Here is a 21,407-nt window from a genome sequence, read left to right as displayed (position 1 = left end):
GTGAACCATCCCTGCCTCTAGTAACTGGCAATTTAATCTGGAACGTCAGAAGTACAAACATATAGAGGATAGGAGTCTCATGACTAATACTTTTCAGGGTTGGTTTTGATTGGTGACGTTTTATTCTTTAGATGAGTGTTCTCTAGATTTTATCTTTCACACATCCTGGTTCCTTTTTTGCCTGGCTTGAATCATGATGAGCTATTTCCTGTCTTCTATACAAACTGACTAGCTCTTTGATTTTGTCCACCCTCCCACATGAGGTGTTGGGGAACAGAGCAGGTGAGTAGGAGAAGAGAAGGGGTATTTTGATACAAATGACTGTCAAGAAACCAGACTCTCCTTAAGGTTATCTTTTTACCATTGGTCTGATTGTGGAGCCCAGGGTTGGCCCTATGTTTGCTGACCTGTGAAGTGCTAGAGTTCACATGTGTGAGTATCTAGTTCAGGAACCTAGCTTAGAATTTCATCTGACAGGCCCAGCCAGCAATCCCAGCCTGGACTGCACATTGGAATCATCTGGGGTCTCACGTCCTGTCAAATTAAATCAGTCTCTGAGGGTGTGGCCCAGGCTTAGGTATTTCTAAGCCCTCCCCGGTTGATTATTATGTGTAACCAGGGATGAGACCCTCTCTGCAGGCTAGACTTCATCTGTGGTTGGGGAAGCGTTTATTGCCGGGGTTGAAGTAACATTTTGTTCTGTGACTGGAAGAGAAGAGTGAAAAGGTCATTTGTTTTTAGGCTTTTTGGCTTGAGATTCCTGAGAGACATTCCTGCCTCTTCCAAGGCCATCTTCACTCTTTTTTTAAAAAGTTATCACCTCTTATCCCAGCTCATGCTGTTTGAAGTTTATCTGCTCCAAGTGCAGGCAGCATTCTGCAAACACTTGTTTTCCCCTGGGCGGTTCATAGTGGTTTGTGGGCAAGCTCTTTTCTGTGCCAGGAGGCGGGGAGTCCCTGTGGCTGTGAATCAGCCTTCTGCTGAGCGCATTATTCTTTGCTGGAGAAGGTAGCCTTCAGCATCCTTGCTCCAGGGGTGCTCATCGGACCGGCAGTGGCGGCATCACCTGGGAGCTTGTCAGAAATGCAGATTCTCAGCCCTCACCCCGGACCTACTGATCAGAAACTCTGGGGGTGGGCCCCAGCAATCTGGGTTCTAACAAACCCTCTAGATGATTCTGATGTGAGCTAGAAGGTTGAGACTCACCCAGCAGGTCTGGGATGGGGCCTGAGAATTTGCATTTCTGACAACCTCCTAGGTGATGCTGATCAGGGGACCTCACTTTGAGAACCACTGGCTTTGAGAACCCCCAAGAGGCCTTGGGAGACTTTCACACTATTTCCTGGCTAAATCCTCCTAGCGAATACTAGGGACCTGGAGCTGGGACAGAGTGATCAGAAGAAAGTGAGAAGGAGTCTGCTCCTGCTGTAGAGTCTCTTCACAGATCGCCCCTCCCGTGGTGGTTGGAGGAGTGATAAGGTGGGCGTCCCAGCCCAGCCGCCGAGGGCTCTGGGTCGTGGTGGCTGAGGTCAGCAGCAGTTATCTGAAAGGACAGACCCCAGGAGCAAGCGGAGAGCTGAGGTCAGCTTTATCAAGGAGTGCCAGACACACACTAGAAGCCTGAACTCCTGGTAGAGAAAGCCAGGAGAGAGCACGCCTGAGAAAACGGCTAAGATACAGGCTGTCGCCAGAGCCTGGCCAGCTGCCCTTGAATTCTGCATGAAGCAGGGTGCGTGGGAGGGCTGGCTGGGTTTTAAGGGCTTGGGCAGTGGCTGCCGTGGTTGTTGATTCTGATTTTTCTCATGAGGTCCCACGGCTAGATAAGAAGGCAATTCTAGGGCTTCCCTGATGGCACAGTGGTTAAGAATCCGCCTGCCAATGCAGGAGACACGGGTTCGAGCCCTGGTCCGGGAAGATTCCCACATGCCGCGGAGCAACTAAGCCCGTGCGCCACAACTACTGAGCCTGTGCTCTAGAGCCCATGAGCCACAACTACTGAGCCCGCGCGCCACAACTACTGAAGCCTGCGTGCCTAGAGCGCATGCTCCGCAACAAAAGAAGCCACCGCAATGAGAAGCCTGCGCACCACAACGAAGAGTAGCCCCCGCTCGCCACAACTAGAGAAAGCCCGCGTGCAGCAAGGAAGACCCGACACAGCCAATACATACATACATACATATATACACAAATAAATAAAATTTATTTAAAAAAAAAAAGAAGGCAATTCTAGAGTGCTTCAGAAATGCCTTACACGCAGACAGTGTGAATAGTGTGGGACTATTAAAAGTCACTATTTGAATAGTGGCTTTTAAAGATTAATTCTTAGAGAATAACTTTTATGTAGATGTTTACATTTAAAAAATCATTGTCAATTTCAGTAAGATAATTTTGCAGTCATTCGCGTTTCTGTTTACCAGTGACAAACAACTAAAACATCATAGTGGCAACTGATTCATGTTTAATATTTGGGAAATGAGAGAACTATTAAAAGAAAGATTTTAACTCTCAGTAAGAAAAATAGAATAAGACTTGAATAAATGAAGAGATATTTTCTGTTCCAGAATCAGAAGATTTAATGTAGTTAAGATGACATAATATCCAATCTAATGTATGGCGTTAACACAAATTAGATTCTCAATATGATCTTTTGTGGAAAGTGACAAAGCCAGAATAAAATTTCTATAGAGGAAATAATAATTAAGCACACTAAAGAGATTTTTGAAAAGGAATAAGCCAATAATAGGATAAATTATTCTGTTAATATTTAAAATACAGTGCAAAGGACATTTCAGTTGTATGGTATTGGATTCAAAGTAGAACAGTAGATTGATAAAAACGTAATAAGGATTCCAATAGTTCTAAATTTGCTAAAAAGTTAACAAACAATAGTCCTCTATAACAAAATAGTAAGAAAGGAGCCCAATTTAATAGACGTTATTGAGAAAAGTTGACATAAAGCACTTCTGTCCTCCTCTGATGCTGGTTGTCAAAATAAGCTCCAGATATTTTAAAGAATTAAAGTTGAAAATATCTCTTTTAAAGGTGAAACAAAATGGTATAGTTATCCAGCTGTGGTGGAGGAATTCATTTCTCAAGTATTAAAACAGTGGGCTAAATTACGAATGGCGAATTGGAAGGATCTGATTGTATAGAACAGCAATCAGATTGTTGAACAACAATCTTAATAAGTTCTTGATCAAAAGGGAAAAATGCAAAACTATTTGAAATACACAAGGCTGGTAAAGATTAGTATTAAAAAATATAAAGAACAGTCATAAATCTGTAGGTTAGTACCCATTCTCCACTAGATAAACAGTTAAAAGATATGAACAAATACTATAAGTAAGAGGAAATGCAAGCATCAAGCCTACATTTGGGAATATTTCAGTCTTGCTAATAATTAAAGTGCAAATTAAAAGCATGTCTATTCCTTTTCTTTTTTTTTTTTTTTTGGCTGCACCATGTGGCGTGCGGGATCTAGTTCCCTGACCAGGGATCGAACCTGGGCCCCCTGCATTGGGAGCACAGAGTCTTAACTGCTTGACCACCAGGGAAGTCCCCCATAAGTCTATTTCCTACTTACTGAAGGAGCAAAAGTGATAAAACTCTATGTTAATGTGCTGGCGGGGAAATAGACATGCTCTCAGATTGCTGGTATGTTTTCTGGAGAGCAGGAGATCAAAATGAAACAGAAGCTGCAGGGAAACTGATTGTGTCCTTTGAGGCAACTCTCAAAGGAATAAACCTCAAGAAATAATGTAAAAGAAGAAAGGTTGTTTGTACAAAGGTTGTAATGTAGTGAAAATCTGGCCATTACCTAACCTCCTGACAAGTTGATAATGGTTGAGCAAACCAGAAAATATTAAGTTCCCATCGTATTAGCAACTGTTAAAACCATAAATCTGAGGATGTTGGTGATACTATAGGGAGCGCATGTAATTGAAGAGGTAGAACGAGTTTGCTAGCTGAACATTGATAACTGTCACATTATGTTTGTCTAATAAAAACATCAGTACTGTCTGGGTTTCTCAATGGTCTAAGTCAGTGCTTGTGGGACTTCAGTGTGATTAAATCATTTGGGGATCTTGTTGAAAGGCGGATTTTGATTCAGTAGAACTTGGGTGGGGCCTGACATTCTAAATTTGTGACAAGCCCCCAGATAGTGGTGAAGCTGCTGGTTCTCCCGCCACATTTTGAACAGCAAAGATTTAAATCTCTGCCATGCAGTATGGTAGCCACTAGTCATGTGTGGCTATTCAAATTTAAATTAATTAAAGTAAAGTAAAATAGAACATTTAGTTTCTTAAGTCTTAGTACCTATATTTCAAGTGTTCATTAGTCATGTATGGCTTACATTTTAGGAAGCTCAGATTATAGAACAATTCCATCATCATAGAAAGTACTATCAGACCTAAATCATCAGTCTTAAAGTGAAGAGGATTTTTATCTCTTTCTCTGTAGAGTTGTTTGAAATATACAATTATGAGCTTGTTCCATTCTTTTGTAGTCACAAATCATATAGGTATACATTGGTATGTAAGGTATAGAAGAGAGAAAGCAAGGAACAATTTCATCTAATTTAGTTTGATCAGTGGAATTCTCTTTTCTCATTGATTTTATTGTCAATCCATAGATGTGTTATCCTAATTATTCTTTGTCTCTCAATGGGCAGTCATTTCCACTAAATTTGTATCAGTTTCTTTGCCATTTTTTCCTTGTCCTACATTATTAATGTATACTAGAGGAGACATTGTTTGAAGAAGTATTGCAATAATTTAAAGTATACATGTGCGGGGCTTCCCTGGTGGTGCAGTGGTTGGGAATCCACCTGCCAATGCAGGGGACACAGGTTCAAGCCCTGGCTGGGGAAGATCCCACATGCCGCGGAGCAACTAAGCCCATGTGCCACAACTACTGAGCCTGTGCTGTACAGCCCGCGCGCCACAGCCACTGAAGCCCACGCACCACAACTATTGAAACCTGTGTGCCTAGAGCCCGTGCTCCGCAACAAGAGAAGCCACTGCAATGAGAAGCCTGCGTACCGCAACGAAGAGTAGCCCCTGCTCGCCGCAACTAGAGAGAGCCTGCGGGCAGCAACGAAGACCCAACGCAGCCAAAAATAAATACATAAATAAATAAAGTATACAAGTGTATAATTTGTGAAAAAAATCCTCATATTCCCTTTTCCCATCTAGGTGTTTCATCAATTTATATTTTTAAAGTGTACTCTTGAAGCAGGACCAACCTGTATTAGTTACCAAAGGATATGGGCATTGATTTTCATTGAAAGTTCCCTGGATGATTGCTTTTTCTTTACTTTCTGTGAAGTGGAAACACTGACCATTGTCATTTATTTCCAGGAATTTATGCAAATATTCTCACGAGATTCTCTCAGAAGATAACTTCAAGGTCCTGAAAAATCATGCACTCTCTGGACTGAACAAAGAGGAGTTAGCAGTGCTCCTTCTCCAAAATGACCCTTTTTTTATGCCAGAGGTAAGTTCTAATTCCTTAGTTTGAAAAGCAGGGAGAATTCTGTTGGCAGCTTGGCATCGTGGGTGTGTTGGAATGGGAGCAGAGAAAACTGAGCACCAGGGCCTGCAGGTGGTGGCCAACAGGTGATTGTTGCTGAGTTATCTGAGCGATTCGAACAATTTCCTTCCTATTTGAAGTTTTACAAGAATTTGAGTCTGGAATGCTTCCTCCGCTAGGCTGCTAGGGAACCCTGTGCCAGCCAGTGTGATCTGAAGAAATAGCAGTAGGACTAAGTGATGCCTTACATCCGAGTGACTTCCTGGAAGAGGTGGGCTTTGAGGCAAGGTTTTGGAAGATGACAGAGTGTATTGGCTGAGGCTAAGTTATTGGAACAAAGACACCTCAAAGTGCAGTGATTCAAATAAAATATTACTTTGTTTCTCTATCACTTGACAGTCTGGATCGGGGGTCATTAAACCATGGTCCATGGGCCAAATCCCACCTGCCACCTGTTTTTGTAGTTTAACTGGAACACAGCCACCCCCATTCATTTATATATTGTCTATTGCCGCTTTCTCATACAAGAGTGAGTTGAGTATTTGCAACAGAGACTGAATGGCCTGCAAAGCCTAAACTATTTACCATTTGATCCTTTACAGAAATAGTTCACTGACTTTTGGTCTTGCTCAGATGTAGGCAGCTAGGTATCCGATGGTCAGGCAGCTGGATTCCACGATGTCATGCAGGGACTCAGGCCAGTAGGTCAGCCTTATTATCTTATATATAAAATATCCATTCTATTATTGGACCAGTGGATAATCTCTGTTCTCTTTTAACATGTGGCTTCCTCCTCCAGGTACAAGGAAACTCTTCTCACTGTCATCATTTTCTAACCAACAGGAATGTAGAGAGGGAGTAAGTGAAAGGCAAGCAGCTTTCTTTTTTAAAAGATGCGACTTGGACATTGTAAAAAGCGCATGTGTTCCATCTCATTCACCAGAACTTATCACATGATCACACTTAGGTAGAAGGGAGGCTGGGAAATGTAGTTTCTGGCTGGGTATCTAGCTGTCCAGCTAAAACTTGGAAGCTTCTATTATTAGAAGAAAGGTAAGGACAATGGCAGATAATTAACAGTCTCATCCACACAGGACTATTGACTTGAAAATCAGAGGATGCTTTTTAAAGAATGGTATCTGACCTGAGAAAAACCCTTGTGTAGAGAAGTTAGCCTCACACTGAAAGAGAGGCACAGAAACATAATGGAAGACTCAAGTGGAATGCGTGGAAGGGACCGAGATTAAGATAAGTAAAGGTGGGGACTTCCCTGGTGGTCCAGTGGTTAAGAATCCGCCTTCCAACGCAGGGGACTCAGGTTTGATCCCTGGTCGGGGAACTAAGATCCCACATGCTGCGGGGCAACTGAGCCCATGCATGCTACAACTAGAGAGAAGCCCACATGCCGCAACTAAGACCTGACGCAGCCAAAAATAGATAAGTAAATAAATATATATATATATATTTTTTTTTTTAAAAGATAACCAAGGTTGAAATTCAGATGTGCTTTTATATATGACAAGATAGCTATTAGGGATATCTGGGGGGTTAAACATCTTTTGACTCTAAGCTCAGTGTGTTTCCCTGAGGACTTAGAAAACTTAGGACATGAGGGGTGATTTTGAGTTGATCACTGAGCTCAAGAGAGATAGGAATGCAAGGCAGTCTGTAAAAATGTCTTCAGAGACAGAGAGAGTGGAGGAGGACTATATATGCCATTTCCCCAGGCATTCTTTCATTTAGGTACTTGGATTTCTCTCTCTCTCGGTCTCTCTCCGTTTTCAGGAGCCTAGGCTTAGAGGTCTTGTCTTGGGATCCCTATGGCCCTTGGCCTGTGTGCCAGCTCAGTCCCTCCTGGCTACCAGCATGGGGAAACGCCTTACACACCAGCTCGTTAAAGGTCCCATTGACTAACAGAGCCACCCCCTCCTTTTCCTTTCATGTGAAGGGATGACGACAGGTGAAGTCTTGTTATGACCCTTGAGAGGAGTGTCCCTGGGGTCCAACCTTAGTCTAGTGTTAAACTTGGAAGTTTGGAAAGGCCCCTCGTCAGGTCTGCTGTCTGCTTCTGTTCTCCAAAATCACCAAGGACTTTCTATATCACGTCCCTGGAGAATAAGGGGAGTGACGGCTCTTCCTTTCTCTAGGGAAGAACCTACTAGAAGGTGCTGTTGTGATGGATCCCATTGACAAAAGCGCTGGGAGGGTCCTCGTAGGAAAATGCTGTTGTCATCCTTTATCACACAGAGAGTCTGAAGTGTCATCTGAGGTTCCCTTTCCCTTTTAAGAAATCAGTACCCATGCTTAGTGGGTGGGGTGGGAAGGCTTGTGCTTGAAGTTTATTTTTAGCCAATAACTTAATTGCCATTTACCACCATTTACCTGCCATTTGTCAGGGGTAGGATCACAGACTAGCAGACTGCACTGCTTCCTGAACCAGAGGTCTGAGGCGCTGGTTCCTGTAGTGGAAAATCGACCAGAGCATCAGTAACATAAGTCTCTATTTGACAATTTGGGGCAAGAGTAGTCTCTCAAGGAGTGTTTTAACTTGGGTGAGTAGGGCAGAATATTTTCAAGGTTTTAGCAGGAGGGGGTCAGCCAGAGTTCAGCTAGTTCCAAGGATCGTTGGTCAAGGATAGTCCTTCCATGTCTCTCAAAGTCCTGACTCTGCCACTAACCACCTCTGTGGTCTTGGACAAGGCATTTCATCCTTCTGCGTCTCACTTTACTTATTGTTTGTTTTGCATTAATTCAACTAACACTCAGGAGTTCCTACAGGGTGGGCTTCTGAAGGCAGCCGTGGACCAGACACACTGCCTGCCCTCAAAAGCTTAAAATGTTCACACTCTTCCACTTTGCCTTGACCTGTGAGAACATAAAAGCATCAGGCAAATCTGACTTCCTTGTATAGAAACTTGTGTAACTGAGATGTATTTATTAAAAGGAAGAAATGATTTCATTTGTTCTGGCAGGAGCATTCTTAAACATCAGCATAGAACTAGGAATGTTAACCAAAGTATCATTTGTGAAGTTGCTAATTATTCTTGTTTCACTCAAACCTCTAGAACACTGGTTCTCAAGCTTTAAATGTGTGTCAGAATCACCTGGAGGGTTTGTCAAACCCAGATTGCTGGGCCCTACTTCTGGCCGCTCTGACTCTGTAGGTATGGGGAAGGGCCCAAGGAGTTGTATTTCTTTTTTTTTTTAAATTAATTAATGAATTAATTTATTTATTTATGGCTGTGCTGGGTCTTCGTTTCTGTGCGAGGTCTTTCTCTAGTTGCGGCAAGTGGGGGCCACTCTTCATCGCGGTGCGCGGGCCTCTCACTATCGTGGCCTCTCCCGTTGCGGGGCACAGGCTCCAGACGCGCAGGCTCAGCAGTTGTGGCTCACGGGCCTAGTCGCTCCGTGGCATGTGGGATCTTCCTAGACCAGGGCTCGAACCCGTGTCCCCTGCATTGGCAGGCAGATTCTCAACCACTGCGCCACCAGGGAAGCCCAGGAGCTGTATTTCTAATACGTTTCCAGTTGGAGCTGCTGCTGCTTCTCCAGGGACCACACTTCGAGAACTGTTGGTCTAGAGTCTCGAATCTGGATCACAGGCTCTATCGCAATGATATCTGTTTGCATCAGGTTTAGAAGTTGTTTATAGGGCTTAAATCATGGTGGTTAGAGTCTGAATCCGTGTCTTTGCCACTTGGATACATCATAGTGGCCCATGTTGACCTGGTTTGCTCAGAGACTATTGAAACAACTTATAAACGCTTTCATCTTTAAGCTTCTTCATGTAATGATGCAAACATTTGCATCACATTTCATATTTTGCACAACACATTTACGTATTTTATTATTTAATCTGCTCAACAACTTGGTTAGGTGAGGAGAGCAAATATTTTCCTTCTTTACAAAGCAAAGGAAAGAGAGGCTGGGAGCAAGTAAGTAATTCAGATGTGAGGTCACGTGTAGCTGCTTCCAGGGCTGCAGACTTCAACCAGCATCTTCTAGTCCTGCATCATCTGGTCTGGCCTCAGTGACAGTGTTTCTTCTGCTCTCCTTTCAGTAAGAACTACACCTCTGTAGAGCTAGATATGTAGATATACCTATTTACATAGGAATATACAAATTATCTGCTTCAGTTGATCTTTTGAGAAACTGACATTCTGCCTAGCTGAGACTAGACTCTAGACTCCCAGCAGTTGTAGGTAAGACCCACATGTCCTCTTTTGAAAAATTAATTAATTAATTAGTTTGGTTGCACTGGGTCATAGTTGCAGCAGGTGGGCTCCTTAGTTGCAGCTTGCCAGCTCCTTAGTTGCAGCACGTGGGCTCCTCAGTTGCGGCTCACAGGCTCCTTAGTTGCGGCACACTGGCTCCCTAGTTGTGGCACGCTAACTCTTAGTTGTGGCATGCATGCAGGATCTAGTTCCCTGACCAGGGATTGAACCTGGGCCCCCTGGATTGGGAGCACGGAGTCTTAACCACTGCGCCGCCAGGGAAGTCCCCACATGTCCTTTTTTTCAGCTGCACTGTGCAGCCTGCGGGATCTTAGTTCCCCAACCAGGGACCGAACCGCGTGGAGTCTTAAACACTGGACCACCACGGAAGTCCCTCCACATGCCCTTTTAATAGAACAATGAATTGATATCCAAAGACAGGCCTTCCTCTTTGGGGTTCCTTTATAATGTAGGGCTCCTTTTGGGTCCTGTTTGGTTCTATCTGTAGCTAGCCGTCTTATGTTGATTCTTCCAAAGGAGGTTAATCAAATTCAAGTTTCTTTTACTTAGTTTGTAGGCCTGTTCTGCCCCAAATAAGTCATTGATTGAATAGGCCTCATCAAAGATTGTGGAATACACATGCATTTTTTTCCTTTGATATATCTCTGCTTGCTTCTGATTTTTTTTTCTTATCAGGGAAGTAAGAAAAGCTGCGTTTTTATTATTTATTTATTTAATTAATTTTTATCGGAGTATAGTTGATTTACACTGTTGTGTTATATCCACTCTTCTTTAGATTCTGTTCCCATATATGTCATTACAGCCGAAATTTTTATATAAACTTTCCTTAACGTGTGGCACATAGAGAAACATGTTTTATCTCCGGCTATTGTTTCTTCCTTCTGTAGATATGCAAAAATTATAAGGGAGAGGGTGGAAAACAGACTTGTAACCAGCGGCCACCGTGTGAAAGGCTCCACGTCTGTGAACACTTTACCCGAGGGAATTGTGGTTATGCCAACTGCTTCCGGTCCCATAACCTGATGGACAGAAAGGTGCTGGCCATCATGAGGGAGCACGGGCTGAGCTCAAGTGTGGTCCAGAACATCCAGGACATCTGCAACAGCAGGCACCGCCAGAAGAAACCCTCTGGGTGGAGAGGTAAATGCGGTCTACTTTTTAATTACTAGAACAAACAGAAATAAACAGAAATCGCAAGGAGAGAGAAACTCTACCTATACTCACTCTACCTCATCACATAAAACTCTTATTTTCACTTCCATATGTTGTCCATATGCATACACAATTTTTACGTAATTATGATCATAGTATATGTGTGATTTTGCAACTCGATTTTCATGCTAAGCACTATCTCCCCCCACCATCAGATTTTTTAAAATGTTTACCATTTTTCTAAAAGCTAATTGATAAAACTTTTTTAAAGAGGAAAATAATAAAAATTTAACAGATGGACTAGGTGTTGATATTTTGTCATGGTTGTTTTATCACTTTCTCTCCATATATGTGGACATCTAGATACTCACACACACATCACGTCTTTGTGGTTAAAGCATTTGAGGTATGCGGTCATTGGGAGACTTCACACCTAAATATATCAGCATCGGCCTCCTCTAAACAAGGCTGTTCTCTTACATAACCACGCTACAACTAACACAGGACACTTAGTATTAATGCAACACTGTATACAATTTAATTTACAGTCTTCAGTACTATTCATTTGAGATTTGTTTATTTTTATTTTTTAAATTTGGTAAAATATAAAAGTGGCCGTTTTAATCATTTTAAAGTGTACAGTTCGATGGCATTATGTTCACATTGTTGTGCAAGCATCACCATCATCCATCTCCAGACCTTTATCATCTTCCCAAACTCAAACTCTGCACCCATCAAACAATAACCCTGTTTTCTCCTCCTTCCAGCCCCTGACAACTACCATTCTACTTTCTGTCTCTATGAATTTGACTACTCTAGCACCTTCATAGAAGTGGAATCATACAGTGGTTGTCTTTTTGTGAGTGACTGTTTAAGTTACCATAATGTCTGCAAGGTTCATCCAATCCATGTTGTAGCATGCTAGAATTTCCTGCCTTTTAAAAAAAAGAATACATACATGTAATTTTTTCCAATTGTGGTAGAAATACACATAACATAAAATTTACTATTTTAACCATTTTTAAGTGCTCAGTGGCATTAAGTCCATTTACATTGTTGTGCAACCAATCTCCAGAACTTTCTTCATCTTGCAGAACTGAAACTCTGCCCCCATTAAACAGCGCCTCATTCTCTCCTCCCCTAGAGCCCCGTGTCGGCCACCATTCTAGTTTCTGTCTCTATGAATCTGACGACTGTAGGGAACTCCTAGAAGTGGAATCACACAGTGTTTATCTTTTTGTGACTGGCTTATTTCACTTGGCATAATGTCCTTCTTTTTCGGTGGGGAGCACTCCACCGCATGGCTTGTGGGCTCTTAGCTCCCCGGCCAGGGATTGAACCTGCGCCCTCGGCAGTGAGAGCACGGAGTCCTAACCACTGGACCACCAGGGACCTCACTTGGCATAATGTCCTTAAAATTCATTCATGTTGTAGCCTGTTTGAAAATTGCCTTCCTTTTTAAGGCTGAATACTATTTCACTGAATGGATATACCACATTTTGTTCATCCATTCATCTGCTGATGGACACTTGGGTTGCTTCTACCTTTTGGCTGTTGTGAATTATGCTGCTATGAACGTGGGTGTACAAATATCTCTTTGAAACCCTGCTCTCAGTTTTTTTGAGTATATACCCTGAAGTGGAATTGCTGGATCACATGGTAATTCTGTGTTAAATATTTCAGGAACTGCCATACCGTTTTCCACAGTGGCTGCACCATTTTACATTCCCACCAGCAAAGCACTAGGGTCTCAATTTCTCCACCTCCTCACCAGCACTTGTTATTTTCTGTTTTTTTTGGATAATAGCCATCCTATTATGATCAGTGAAGTGATCAGTACAATTTCTTAAGCATTTTCATATTGTTTAATGGAATTAACACTTGCAGTTTTTAATGTCTTTATGAAGCAGATATAGAGGAGATGAATTTTATGAAGCAAGTAGAATATATAACTCTAAGATTCTGTGAGAGAATCTTTTTATATTTGAGAAATGCTTTATCATTTACAAGGGACTTTCACCTAAAACATCTCATCATTGTTTCTCACAGCAAAGCTGTGAAGCAAGGCAGGTGTATTATTGGCCTCACTTAATGGATAAGGAAACTGAGGCTTGGAAATTTTAAGTGACTTTTTTTTTTTAATTAATTAATTTATTTGGCTGTGTTGTGTCTTAATTGCTCCACCAGGCTTTCTCTAGTTGCGGCGAGCGGGGGCTAGTCTTCGTTGCAGTGCGCGGGCTTCTCATTGCAGTGGCTTCTCGTTGCAGAGCACAGGCTCTAGGCACGTGGGCTCAGTAGTTGTGGCTCAGGGGCTCTGTAGTGCAGGCTCGGTAGTTGTGGTGCGCGGGCTTAGTTGCTCCACGGCCTGTGGGATCCCCCTGGACCAGGGCTCGAACGTGCGTCCCCTGCTTTGGCAGGTGGATTCTTAACCACTGCACCACCAGGGAAGTCCCTTAAGTGACTTCTATTGCGAGCAGCCTTAAATCATTTTTAGAAGAGTGAAGGGTAATACTATGAATCAAGAAAAGTAATGTTTTCAGGGCCTCACAGGACTCGAGAGGAGCAGAGCTCATGTGTTCTGATTCCACATCTCGTGTTTTCTCTCCTGCACGACGATGCCCTCTCGACAGGGGAACATCTGGAAGCACGGGTTTTGGTGTAGTTTCTCAGTATAAATTTATTGTATGCGAGAGGGAGTTTTCTTTGTTGTCACTTCTAGTTAATCTGCTTAGTTGATGGGAGGAGGAGGCTTGCTTGTACTGCATTCCTGCTGCCCCCTGGGTTTGGAAGAGAAAGGACCTCTCTTCCTCCTCTTTCCCACACACAATCGCACAACTCACACACCACACACACACGCTCCAGCCACATGCACACAAAAACAACCACTTGCATACATACATACCCCACACATACACAAACTTCATGCACGCACAACACGTGTAACACATGCACAGGACACACTTCACACATGCCACACAAACACACCTGCAGTCACACCACACAGACTTCACACTTGTGCATGCCGCATACACCATACACGCATATCTCACCAGCCAACACACGTCACACACCATGCGTGCAACCACACACACACATACACCCCTCACATGTATACCACACATGCGTATCACACACACACATACATGCACACACTTCATGCATGCACACACACCCAGCACAGCACATCCCACATGTAAACATCACACGCATGCACACCGCACTTTGTACGTACTCACGAACACACGTGCTCACTCCCTCCCTCCTCTCTGCTTCCCGGGGGTGTGACTTACCACGTTTCTAGGGAGAGGCCAATTTTTCTTTTTTGGATATTGCTCATTTAAGCTTGGGCATTTGGGGGGCTGGATGAACAATTCTGGAAAATTCTCAAGCTTCAGTGAAATCAGACCTTTATTGTAGTTTCTTTTGTTGTTGTTGTTTTAAGTATCGTGAATCCGTAACTTAGGTACACCTGTATCACAGTATGGGCAAACTCTAAATGATTTTGGGGAACTCCTCCCTGATTTGCACTAGTCTGTCTCTCCATTTACCCTAGCGGTGAGTGACTTGAACTAGAGAATTGTGGACAGCCCCACCTAAGAGTGTGGGCATTTGGGGGCCACAGCTAAGTCCCACGAGAGAAGCCAAGCAGAGCCAGTGTCAGTTCGACCTTTATCCTAGGTCATAGGTGGTGTTTTCTGCAGGGCTGGCAGGATGACAGTTTCCTCCGTTGTCATAAGCACCTTCTCGAGATTTTCACACAAAAGTAGTTTGATAGAACTTCGATAGCAAACCTGGAAAAGCTGAGGCGGAACAGGGCAGGGAAGTTGGTCACGTTAGCACTGACTTCCGTTGTTTGGTTTTTCTTTCCCAGCTCCTCCTTCACATCGCAGAGACGCGGCGTACAGAGCGAGAAGCAAGAGCAGAGACCGGGGCAGCGGGGAGGCTCTTCCATCTGCTGCAGCTTCTGCCCAGAGGTCCTGCCCCCCGAGTCCAGATCCCACCGGCCGCCGGTCTCCCCCGGATGATGTGCCTGTCGAGGATCTTGCCCACAAGTTCACGCATTTGGGAAGTCAGGAGTGCTCTCCGCCTTCCTCAGGCTCGTCCGCGGCTGCCAATCTTGGAGGCACCGGTCAAGGGGGAGCAAGCCAGAGGTTTGCAGAGAATGGCGCTCCAGCGGATCTTTTCTATGGGAATCACAGCAATACTTACTTCACTTTTGATTCGACGTCAGCTCCCAAGTGGAAAGGCCCCGCCTCCTGGCAGAATGACCAAGACACTGGTAGAGAGAGTTTGTTTTCTCCCAGTCAGGCTGTCTCCTTCTCGCCTCTTGGTTCTCCGCAAACACCTGAAACCATCACCACCAGAAAGAGCACGGCCATCCTTTCCTCGGACTGCGTGAACACGGCAGGCAGACGTGGGAATCAAGACAGCCAGCATTTCCCGCTTTTTAATAATAACGTCGATGGCATGGCCACAGATGCCGCTTCCGTGAGATCGTTAAATTACAAAACCACAGCCAGTAGGCAGAGAGAAAAATCGTTACCTAGGGGTCAGGACACCGGAGTGACTCGCAGTCATCTGCAGGCCGCTGGCCAAATGACAGCTGCCGACGATGGGGCCGTGGCCTTTGCTAATGGTAAACACACAGAGAAGACATTCTGGGCTAGTCTGTCCACAGTGCCACCAAATGGCTCTAGTAAAGTGATAGATGAAACTACCGATGTAGGTAAAACTGGTGCCACCGGGTTTTGGCATCACATCGGCAGTCAGTGGGGAGAAAGACGTGTTACGCTCTGAAAGTCAGAGGCTGACAAGCCAGGTCTTGCCCACACATGGGGAGACCACTGCCCCGACACAAAGCAGCACTCACTCTGCCCAAGGTCCCTCATTTTACACCTTCCTTAAGCAACAGAGCTGCAGCCTAGGGGACCCATGATCGGAACTCTGCTCAAATCTCTGTTACCCCTGCCAGTGAGATTACAACAAGGGCTCAGGCTGGGCTCTGTGTGAGTCACTGAGAGACAGAGAGGGGCCCCATGTCTCATGTCTGCAGCAGAGCAGCTAGGGCTAGTGGTTTCTCTTTGGATGTCCCTTAGCAGTATTAAAGAGCAAAGGGGGTTTTGGTTAAGAAGCAGTACTGAGGAAGAGGTTGACATATGAAGGTGGAAGGACCAACCCTAGAACTGTATAGAATAAGTTGCTACATTTATTGAGAACAGGAATAGTTCAACTATGGTTTAAGAAATAAACATAACTCTCAGGTGACCCAGATGTTCATGTTTGCTTTCATGTCTAGGCTCTCATGAGCAGTACATGAATCATAAGAATTTTCTTGAACGTGGCCCCCATTTCAGATATTCTTCCCCACTGTAAGACCAGATATCTTGATTTTCGATTTGAATATTAGGATCAGCACACATGCATCCTCTTTTGTTTTGTAGATTCCGTATCTGACGTTGCGAGTACCGTATGTTCTACGAGGGATGAACATGGCTCAAACGAAATTTGTCTTGACCATCTGTATAAGGGTTGTCAACTTAGTGAGTAACTTACTTAAGGACTTTCTAGAGCAGAAACTTTATTAATAGTAGTATAGCTAACATTTACTGTGTACTGTGTGTCAGGTGCAATGCTAAGAATCTTACATTCATCTTCTTTAAACTTCAAATCAACCCTAGGTTCTGTTGTTAACCCATTTCGCAGATGCACAAACCACCCACTTCACCACTGCATGATGTTATACTTTCTCCTTTTACAATTCAGTTTTAGGTGAACTGTTATACTTAATCAGGGACCCATCTTTTTACACACAAAAAGCAAACAAAAGTATCCTAGCAGACACATTTTCAAAGTTTGTGTCCTGTCGTGATTTAGGCATTGCCTCTCTTCCGGGCCATGGGCTCTAGTCGCCCCTCACGTGTGTACGGAGGGACCCGTGCTCCCCACGACCAATGTCTTGTGTGTCGTTCCAGTCAATGAGCCACACCTGTCCACACTGTTGCCTCCCACCAGGATTCCTGCAGAAATATTTCCCACGGGGCTGCTTGGGACACAGTGCTGCCCTCTCACTCTTACACCACTCTTTCCCTTTCATGCCTCCACCCCAGGCCTAGGCATCATGTCTGGTTCATTTGCTTGATTACTTAGTGGTCTTAGACGCATTCGCCTTGTGTCTGAAGAGGAGATTCTGCCCTGCATTCCCTAAATCAAAAATCTTTAACTTTAAAATATTTTCTTTTTAATTATGGTAAAATACACATAACAGATTTTACCATCTTAACTATTTTTAAGTGTACAGTTCAGTAGGGTTCATTACATTCGTATTGTTGTGCAACCAATCTCCAAAATTGTTTTTATCTTGTAAAACTGAGACTCTGTACCCATTAAACAGCAACTCCTTTCCCCCTTCTGGCAGCGAAGCCCCTGGCAGCTGCCATTTTGGTTTCTGTCTATAAGTATGACTTCTCTACGACCCTCATCTGAATGAACTCACACAGTATTTGTCTTTTTCGGACACTGGCTTATTTCACTTAGTACAACGTCCTCAAGGTTCATCCATGTTGTAGCTGTTGTGAGAATTTCCTTCCTTTTTAAGGCTGAATACTATTCCATTGTATTCTATCACATTTTGTTTATCCATTCATCCATTGACGGGCACTTGAGTTGCTTCTACCTTTGCCTGTTGTGTGTAATGCTGCTATGAACACAGGTGTACAAATATCTGTTTGAGATTTGCTTTCAGTTCTTTTGGGTATATACCCAGAAGTGGAATTGCTGGATTATATGGTAAATCTATGTTTAAGTTCTTGAGGAACTGCCACACAGTTTTCCATAGCAGCTGTATCATTTTATATTTTCACCAGCAATGCACGAGGGTTCCAGTTTCTCCACATCCTTGCCAACACTTGTTAATTTGTTTTTGTTTGTTTGTTTGTTTGTTTGTTTATAGCAGCCATTCTAATGGGTGTGAAGAAGGTTATACTTTTTGAATCAGCCAAATCCCAGGCAGTGCCGCTTTGGATTTCCTTGTGATGTCTAAGTCTGCCTCTTTTTGTTCTAAAGCAGTAACACATCTTTTAGACATTTCAAAACGGTTGGAACATAATGCAAATTGTGAAAAATAGAACTGTTTTCTGTACTCCTGTATTATGGACTTCTAACATTAATTCATTCTTCAGCAAGCATTCATTGAATGGTCATCTTTTTCATGCCCAGCCCTCTGCCAGTGAAGCAAGGGAGAAGTAAGCTAAACAATGATGCAGGCCTTTTTTCAATGAGTTTGTCGTTAAGGTGGGGCATCAAAACATCCACAAATTTGGGAATTCCCTGGCGGTCCAGTGGTTAGGACTCCACGCTCTCACTGCCGTGGGCCGGAGTTCAATCCCTGGTTGGGGAACTAAGATCCCACAAGCTGCACGGTGCGGCCCAAAACAAACAAACAAAAACAAACAAACAAAACATCCACAAATTAGAAAACTGCGTAAAATGAGTAAATACATAAATAAAGCACAGACTGAGTCCCGAGCGCTGGCTGAGGGAATACAGAACACAAGTCAGTTCAGAAGAGCGCGAGATACTGAGGGAATTCTTCTGGAAGAGATGAATTTTAGGCCAGGGCTTCAAGGAAACACAAAAGCAGTTGCCTATGCTGGAGAGCAGTTTGTCTCAGTAAATCCACGTGTGGGGTGCAGAAAGGGTAACTGTAAATTTATAATGATCTCAGATTTCCATGTGGGTAACATGGCTTTTTGGGGAGCAGAGAATTTTGTTTTCTGATGCGTCTCCATGGGTAATAATGGAACCTGGAGTTTGGGGCAATGCAGGTAGGGGCCAGCATGAGCACAGGTGTAGCTGGGAAATGTGCCTGCAGGGCAGGCAGGATGGGAAAGGCAGGCCTTGATGGGGAGAGTCAGCAGTGAACTTGGCCGAATTGCTCAGACTTCTTTTCTGTCTTTTTAGAGAGCTGCAACAAAGTTCACTTCCACCTGCCCTACCGGTGGCAGATGTTACTTGCAAACACCTGGATGGACCTCCCGCTCATGGAGAATATTGAGAAGGCCTTTTGTGACCCCAAAGTCTGCACGTAAGTTGGTGGCTGGTCTGGCTTGTGAGATGCACAACGTCATCAAAAGAAAGCCCAGTGCTATGCTTATGGGAAGAAGAAGAAAAAGCCGTTTTCCTTCAGAATCCCATTCAGGTTAACTCTTGAGATAAAAATGGCAAATGCCTGCTGAGTTAATGAAGAAAAATATGTAAGTGGGGCAGGTTTGAAGTCACTCAGAGCCTGGCCAATATGAGGGACTCTGGGAGTATTTGCTAACTCAGGTGAAATAAACAGGGACACAAATATTTGTTTAGTTAATATTTGTCAGTGTGTCCTGCAGAACAACACAATGCGTAGGTTGGTTTGTATTCCTATCAGCTCATCGTAGGACTATTACAGGTACTAAATGATGAGCTCAGAAGAGCTTTGGCTTAATTTCATAGTTTGAGAAAATGATTTGAGTCATTTCATATAGTTCTAGGGCAGGATTTTGTTGTATACTTTAGCATTTTATATCTTCCTCTATGTTCGCTCTTTTCTCTATCCTGGAGGTTTCTAAGAGTCTACCTTATATTTCTGCTTCTATTAGGGCTGATATGGGTGATACCACCCATGACCATATTTATAAGCTGCATCCTGTTTTACAAGGAAATTCTTTGGGGGGAAAAATATGGATGTGTCGTCGTCTGCAAATTTAGTGAATTTTTGGTGGAGATTCTGTGTTGCTGCATTTTGCCACTAGAGGGTGGCGTCAGCTGTTTTGCTTCTAGGTGTATTTCTCCCCCCAGGTAAATCTGAAGCAGGGTTTTTCAACCTTAGCGCTATTGACTTTTGGGACCAGATGATTATTTGTTTTGGGAGGGCAGTTTAGCATCATTCCTGGCTTCCACCCACTGCATGCCAGTTGTGATAAACAAAAATGTTTTTCCGACATTGTCAAATGTTCCCTGGGTCACAAAATCGCTCCTGGTTGAACATCACTGATCTAGGAGGTGTTTCATAGAGCAGTAACTCTTAAACTTTTTGGTCTCAGGAGCCCGATGTAGTCTTAAAATGTATTGAGAATCCCAAAGAACTTCTATTTATGTGGATTATAGCTATTGATATTTACCATATTAAAAATCACAACTGAGAAAAAAAAATCACAACTGAGAAAAATTAAATATTTACTGATACATTAAAAATAACAACAATAAACTCATTCATGTTAACATAACATTTTTAGATAATTATATATCTAAATTATATATAGTTATATGCATATATAACTGTATATAAGTAAAACTATAAAAATGACTTTTCCAAAACAAAACAAAACCAAATTCACTGAGAAGACTGAAATTGTTATATATTTTTGCAAATCTCTTTATTGTGAAATCAAACATCATGTAGCCTCTGGAAAACTCCATTGTGCACCTGTGAGGGTATGAAGGTGAAAAAGGCAGGTGATGTCTTAATATTATTATGAAAATAACTTTGACCTTGCTGGCTCCCTGAAAAGGTCTTGGACCACACTTTGATAACTATTTTAATAATAACTGAAAAAAACTGACCTACTGTGAGTTTCTAACTGACTTTCTAACAAACATTGAGCCAATCCATTGTTTTGTGTGGGCACAGTTGTCTATGGGGGATATTTTTTGAGGGAAGAACACATTTTGTGCCACCATTGAATATGTGGGGTAGGCAGGTTGCATTACCTCTCTGTAGTTCAGTGTTTTCTTTTATGTGTAAGACTGAAAGCTGTATAAGGGAAATTCAAAGATCCCTTTCAGCTCTCAAGGTTTAATTCTATCCTCTTACTAGGGAAGACCAGAGTATAGAAAACAGAAGCATTTTGTTTCAGTGAAGCATTTTGTTAACACTAAACTTTTCCCTCTCAGCGTTTCTATTGGAAATTATAAAATCAGTTTCCAGAAGATGACTTGTGATTATAATCCCGTCCGACGTCTCTCCACGCCTTCATCTGTCACAATGCCGGCCAGTTCTCTCTTCACCACAAAATGGATTTGGTACTGGAGAAATGGATATGACAAATGGGTTCAATATGGAGAGAAGGTGAGTACCATTCCTCCTTGTGGACCCTCTTGTATAAACTTGCCAACTTCAGAAGAAACTAGTAGTACAGTGTCTGACACCTATGTGGTTACCCATGGAGCATGGACGTGGTAGAGGAAGTGGTGCTTTTTTACATTATACCCAGCAAGCATGGACTCCGATTGCATCATAAAAAATTATAATTATTTTTAAGGAACTCCTTGATCCATCAGCCAGCCAAATATCCCTCTTTCCTCGCTATCGGAGACTGGGTTGGAACCTTGAGATAGCTTTCTATGTATTAGTACATAAATGTACAGAGACTACTGCTTTCAGCCAGAAGAGGAGGCAGGAGTGAGAAATCAGAAGACTGATATAGATGGTTACTAGGATGCAGTCAGAGTCTG

The 21,407-nt window shown here is 43.1% G+C and overlaps 1 protein-coding gene across 1 annotated transcript in view; it reads left to right on the top strand.

Moving 5' to 3' along the window:
• The window catches only part of ZC3HAV1 (zinc finger CCCH-type containing, antiviral 1), a 59,837-nt gene that overhangs the window by 14,312 nt on the left and 24,118 nt on the right, over window positions 1–21,407 (top strand). Inside the window, exons 2-7 of the mRNA XM_068549540.1 lie at window positions 5,361–5,496; window positions 10,655–10,907; window positions 14,791–15,555; window positions 16,361–16,459; window positions 18,879–19,002; window positions 20,847–21,021. Coding sequence (XP_068405641.1) covers window positions 5,361–5,496; window positions 10,655–10,907; window positions 14,791–15,555; window positions 16,361–16,459; window positions 18,879–19,002; window positions 20,847–21,021 — 1,552 coding nt within the window. The remainder of the gene's footprint in view (window positions 1–5,360; window positions 5,497–10,654; window positions 10,908–14,790; window positions 15,556–16,360; window positions 16,460–18,878; window positions 19,003–20,846; window positions 21,022–21,407) is intronic.

This window comes from Eschrichtius robustus, chromosome 8 (assembly GCF_028021215.1).
Source record: "Eschrichtius robustus isolate mEscRob2 chromosome 8, mEscRob2.pri, whole genome shotgun sequence".
Taxonomy (NCBI): Eukaryota; Metazoa; Chordata; class Mammalia; order Artiodactyla; family Eschrichtiidae; genus Eschrichtius; species Eschrichtius robustus.
Note: the sequence above shows the minus strand (reverse complement) of the source record. Positions and strands in the feature narration are given on the sequence as shown.